The 6,000-nt window shown below is 45.7% G+C and overlaps 1 protein-coding gene across 1 annotated transcript; it reads left to right on the top strand.

Annotated features, from left to right (window-relative positions):
- Positions 1-4,897: 4,897 nt before the first annotated feature.
- Positions 4,898-5,911, top strand: LOC113833463 (protein Tex24-like). The gene has a single exon (XM_027395400.1). It carries the CDS (start codon positions 4,898-4,900, stop codon positions 5,909-5,911), a length of 1,014 nt encoding a protein of 337 aa, XP_027251201.1.
- Positions 5,912-6,000: the final 89 nt, after the last annotated feature.

Here is a 6,000-nt window from a genome sequence, read left to right as displayed (position 1 = left end):
CACGGCCCCTACACTTAAGGCTCAGAGAAACATTGTGGAATTTGGGCTGAAAGACCCAAGAGCTGGAGGATCAGGGCAGGATATCTGCTTTGACATGATGTCCTATGAGTCAGGAAAGCTGAACCAAAGAAATCTCAACAGTGTGGTTGCTCAAACAAGAACTAAAGAATGGCAACCCCAATTGATATGCCAGAGTGGGTGGAGGGAAACTCACAAAGGCTTTACCCATAGAAGAAGAGTTACAGGCAATCAATGGTTGTTGGAAGAGGGAGAAACATTTTTCTCCAGGGACAAGACCACTGCCAGGTTAGCTGCTCCCAAGAGGCCATCATAATTACTAGAGGCTGTGAATTTGAGGAGTGGGAGGAATTGGAGGAAGAAGGGGAGATGAAATAATACAGTCCTTACATTTGAAATCCTAAAAAACAATTAAAATAATACTTACTATTAAAATAAGAGACAATCAACGCAACAGAAATGGTTAAGAAAAAACAGGCTAATATGAATGGGCAGGTTCCCCCTCTCCCACAAACAGCATACAGTCATTGGTGAAACCTGAAGAGTCTTTGCCCATTATAGGAAAAGAGCACAATGTAAGTCATACCATGACTGTAATGTTAGGATGTTTACATGGGACAAGGACCAAAAATCAATGTACTAAAAGCATATTGTTCTCAGAGATGGGATATGTTATTGCAATGATAATTTCTCACAGATTGCTTTAGTGCAGTTACTGAGTTGCTTGTGGTCATCTCCAGGCAATAAGCAGCACCGTTTTTAAGATGAGTTAGATCCCAAGGGGGGAATAATTGTCAGCACTTCCTGGCTTGACTACTAGGGCTGCTCTCTGACCCAACAGGGACCAAGAGAGCTTGTGCCCCCTCTCTCAGCCCTTTATTCCACATGCCTTCTGTACCAGGCGTGGCCACAGGTACAGGTATGGGAGTCTCTTCCTACACCCTATCGTATTAACCTTAAGTATCAATTCTGGGAAGTTAGAGTGGCCATGCGTGTGACAGGCAGCATGATCCCTTGCTTGGGAAAGGGATTAATGTGTCTCAGTTTCTTGCCTCCTGTTTGCACTTGGAGGGGATCAGAGCTGCCATCCTACAGTGTCAATCACACTAGGAGATAACAGTTTGTAGATGTCTGTCCCTTGGTTAGTACTTCCACACAACCCCCGGAGAACCTCAAGAACCATCTCTGGCAGGTGCTCTGCTCATCTCTTCAGCTCTCCAGTTGCAGGAAGATGCTGAGTTGAGCTGTTGCTGGACCCTAGGTAGGCTGCATCACCCGTGGTTTATGCAGATAACACGGTTCTTTTCTCCAAAGGCAGCAGTCCCTGGCTGCTGTACATATTCCCACTGCTTTTACTCTCTGGAACTCCAGGGAAGAGTCTGTAAAAGTTCAACCACACTCTGAGTGGCTGGATAGACACCCAGGGAAGGGCAGGGATTTTTCTCATTCCTATGTAACAAAATAACCTTGTCACCTTTCTTTAAGGTACTTACCCTGCTGTGGGAGCTGTGGGCCATGCTTCTTGGGAGTTTTACCAGGTTATCTATCACTACATGAATACAATTAATCAGGAAAAGATTAAAATAGAACTATAGTAAAAGCCTTGGAAAAGGAGGCATTCATGTAGCCTGTGGTAAAAGAGGTGACAATTTGTGTGAGTGTAGATGGAAGAGGAAACTGTGGGAATTAGTCATGTGATGTATTTAGAGAGCTCTTCAAATTGACTAGGTCCAACCTTGAGTGAAAATATGAGCACTGAGGCAGGGGATTTATCCTGATGGCAAGACACAGACTTTAAACATTTCCTACATGATATCATGTGAACAAGGAAACTGCAGGTACACTGCTGATGAAAGTGTGAGGAGGACTGGGATGAAAACGAGGTGGCCCTGATGACCATGGACACTGGATTCCCATATTCACCAGTCTCTGTTTCGAATGTGTATGAACTGCCTGAGAAGTTTTCTTGACTGTTGTAGTGAGCACAGGGGTCCTGTGTTTGTCATAAGCTTTCGGTTGATGCCACTATGAGCTTGGTCAGAGGATCATTTACTGAGTAGAAAGTCCAGCCTATTTAACATTGTAACCAATGGCTGGCTTTAAACAGAAGAGGACTAAAAGAAAGGTCAAAGCTTTGTCCTAAGATGCATTGTTCATGAAGTGCTGACTGTGATGTGCGCTGGAGATTATTTCCCGCCTGGTCCTGCAGAGACTTTAATTAATTGTATACTGTTGGCCGATGGCTAGGGCTTCTTACTGGCTAGCTCTCTCTTAATTATTAATCCATAACTACTAATCTATGTATTTCTACATGGTTTTATCTTTCCGGAGAACTTCCGGCGTCCTATCTTCCTGGTAGCTATATGGTGTCTCTCCCTGGCGGTCTCTCTCTCCTTCCCCTCCCCTGCCTTCTCCTGGTCTGATAGCCCTGCCTATGCTTCTGCCTGGCTACTGGCTAATCAGTGTTTTATTCATCAACCAATCAGAGAAAAATATATACAGAAGGACATGCCTCATCAGTCATGGGCCGTTGTGGTGAGGGGTCAGCCTTTGCTTCCTGAAATGAGTGTCAGTTTACACTTGAGTCTAAGGGATGATAGGATAAATAATCTTGGTTGTCAAGTTAACCAGATCTGGAATCAACCAAGAGATTGGCTTGTGGGGCAAAGGACTTCTAGGTATTTTCCGGCAGGGTTGACTGAATGGGGAAGTCAATGGAGAAGTCAATGGGGAAGTCTCAGAATGGGTGGCGCTGTCTGGAGGGACCTAGCTAGTTATAAGGAGGTCAGATGAAAAGCTTTTGCCTTTTCCTGGCTGCCTCCACCTCTTGGTGAGTGCATCTACTCTGTTGGTGCCTTAGCTTGCCACTGTTGTCTGCTGATATTAGAACCCAGCTTCTTGGTCTTTCAATGTGGACTGAAGATCAGTGGCTCTCCAGGAATTCTTTAGACCTACAGTACCAGACTGAAGCTCCTGCAGAATGCAGCTCTGTACACTGAGCAATTACTGGGTTCTCAGCCTCCCCAGTGATCTGACAGCCATTGTTGGACTACTCACTGTAAGCCAAGCTAACGAATACCCTTAGCAATATATGTCCGTCTATCAGTTCTGTTCCCCTGGAGGATCCTGATAAATACAGATTTGAAAGTGTTGCCTGGGGATGAGGCATTCCCTCTTTGTTTCCTGGCCACATGGTATGAGCTTCTCCTTCTTGTAAGCTGGGCCTACAGCTCTCAAATACTGAGCCCAAATAACCTTTCTTCCTTCAGTTGTAAATGTCAGGCACTTTCTCACCAGCAAACACGATGGCCATGGGAGAAATCCTCTACTCTCAAGGGCTTCTTTTACTGAGTCTGGGTCTTAACCCTCTCTCCCCCACTAATACAATAGTTCCATGAAATCTGGAATGAACTGGTTTCATTTCTGCTATTTCACCAGTAATGAGTGGGTGAGCCATGGCTTGCTTATGTGTTTGCACGGTGTTGAGCTCCATAGTGATCAGATCCTTAAACAAGTTGGGAATTCCATCAGCAAGACAATTTTAACCTACTATGGTCAGGTATACTGGGCATGACCTGAGGGGATGCACATAGTACAGTCTTCATTGACCCAGTGTAGGGTCTGGGGTGTATAAGTTCTGGAATGAAACTTCAACTTACATAGAACCTTCCTTGAGGCTGATTAACTCTTATCAAAAATGCTTGTGGAGAGGTTGGAGCATTATAGGTCTGGAGACTAATTATAGTTTATTTTAAGGACCATCTTTTGCCTCTTATTAGCCATTCCTTGCTCAGCCTTTTGTCTGGTAAAATATCCTTGTGACTATCAAGCGAATGTTCGTTGTATTAACAGGCTTCCTCCAACCCTAAAACTAATGTCATTATCCAGCACCTGAGGCCGAGAGCTGAGACTTCTGTGCTTTGCTGTAGTCTGCCTGCCTGCTGTTTCCATGAGTATGCTTGCAAAGCATCTTGACTTCTGGTCTTCTTTGTTCTATTTCCATAAATCATCACAAAATGGCTGCTTCATTGGAAAATGATGTTTGGGGAAACCAACGTCGATGTTTCTGGACCGTGGTCATTTATATTTTATTCCAGAATAAACTTCTCCTTTTGATCCTCTGAAGTGAGTGTTGTTTTACTCCTTGACAAGGGGCTATACAGAGTAGAAGGAACTGATGTTGATGACAAGTCCTTAGAAGTCAGCTCATGGACCCTCTAACTCCCTAGAGGTCTCTCTTCCTGGTCCCTGACTGTCTGTCACAGGCCTCCTCTCACCCACTCATAGCATGCCTGTACCCTTCCATTTGTGGGTCGTTTTCCTAGATGTTGCCATTCCTAACATCTGGAGTGACAGAGGCTTCAGAACAGAACACTCAATACTGGGTCCAGCCTGAGTGCAACCATCTTCTCTTTAGCCCCACCCACTGCATCATAAAGAGACAGGTAGCCCAACATTCTGCTTTGTGATGTTAGAGGGCCCTTTAGTCCACTAACCCCTGGGGGCAGCAGTACAGTGTGGATACCAGAGGTTGTAAAAACTGTGCGAAGTAGTGACTTGTATTGGAGTTGCATGAGAGAGAGAGAGAGAGAGAGAGAGAGAGAGAGAGAGAGAGAGAGAGAGAGAGAAAGCATCTGTAGCTAGGAGAGGTCTACTGCCCTCAGGATAGGACTTAGGAAAGGTAAATCTCTGGTGAGAGGAGGACATGTGTTCCCAAGAATTGGTCTCCCACTTTCCGAAAAACAGGAGACTTCAATATACTGGGTCCCGTGAAGGACTGGTGGGGCAAGGCTCTAGGCTTGTCCCTAGGGTTTATTTGTCAGCCCAGGAGACTAAATTCCTCAGGACTGTCCCAGACAGTAGAAGGGTTCTGAGTAATATGCAGCCTAGCCTGGAAGAGGTGACTCAGCTTTCTCATGACAAGAAGAATCCAGAACATCTTCCATGGCTTGCAAACTCTGCTAGTGAGTGCCATTCCCCTGAACCTAAAGTTTGTCTGTATGTAGTCTCCAAAAGGGATCTTCCAGGTGACTCTGCTGAAGACAGTGGGAACAGGTGGACATTTGCTGGGCACGTGGGTTTGCTGAAGAATAGTCCTGAAGTAATAACAGCATGGGAGGCCCAGGCGAAAAGGAGAACAGTGTCATTGTTTAGCAAAGCCAGAAAGCAAACAGAAAAAGCCCCAAACCCTGTAGACACCAAGCAGTTCCTGGAGCAAGAGGTGGTTGTGAACACCAAAAACCCAAGCAAGAAATGGCAGCCACAAAAGAACCCGGAGGATCAGAGGCGGGACCATCTGGAAGAAGGGGACATAGAAGGATTCAGACAGCCACGGGGACTTTTCAGATACAGCAGACATGTTGCTCCTCTTGAAGAAACTACGTTTTTGCAGGGCAAGAAGATCAAGCCCCATTCTAGACATCCAGTGCAGATACTGTGCCCCACATCATTTAGAGAGGAGGGTCCTGGAGAAGAGCTGAAACCAGTGGCACCGGACCAAGACAAACTGGAAGACATGAAAGCCTCCAAAGAAGGAGATGCACAATCTCAATTCCTGTGGGAAAAAACTTTCCTGGAGGGACAAGCAAGGGTTTTGGACCAGAATCTGTGGGCAGAAGCTAAACCCCAGCTCCTTAACAGGAGGAAGATGCAGGTCTTGGAGGTGTTGGCCAAATCTAATGATAAAGAATTCTGGGTGGCCAACTCCAGAGGGAAAATACAGCTGTCTTTTCAGGACAACAAACAGGGTGCTTCAGGAAGAAACACAATGAAGCAAAAGTGGCAGCCCAGGGAGGAAGGCTGGGACCCCACAATCCAGGGGACCCCAGTCGCTCTTGCTCCAAAGACCAGGATGAGCTTGCCACTAGGTAAATCAAGTATTACGTATTCATAAGTGCTGTGCATCCTATGAGATTGGCTTATGTTTGGGTAGGTGTGAATGTTAATTGTAAACATTGTAGCTCGGATGGAAAGGTATCTTGG

This window comes from Cricetulus griseus (genome assembly GCF_003668045.3).
Source record: "Cricetulus griseus strain 17A/GY chromosome 1 unlocalized genomic scaffold, alternate assembly CriGri-PICRH-1.0 chr1_1, whole genome shotgun sequence".
In the NCBI taxonomy this organism is placed as follows: Eukaryota; Metazoa; Chordata; class Mammalia; order Rodentia; family Cricetidae; genus Cricetulus; species Cricetulus griseus.
This window is presented reverse-complemented; position numbering and strand designations above follow the sequence as displayed.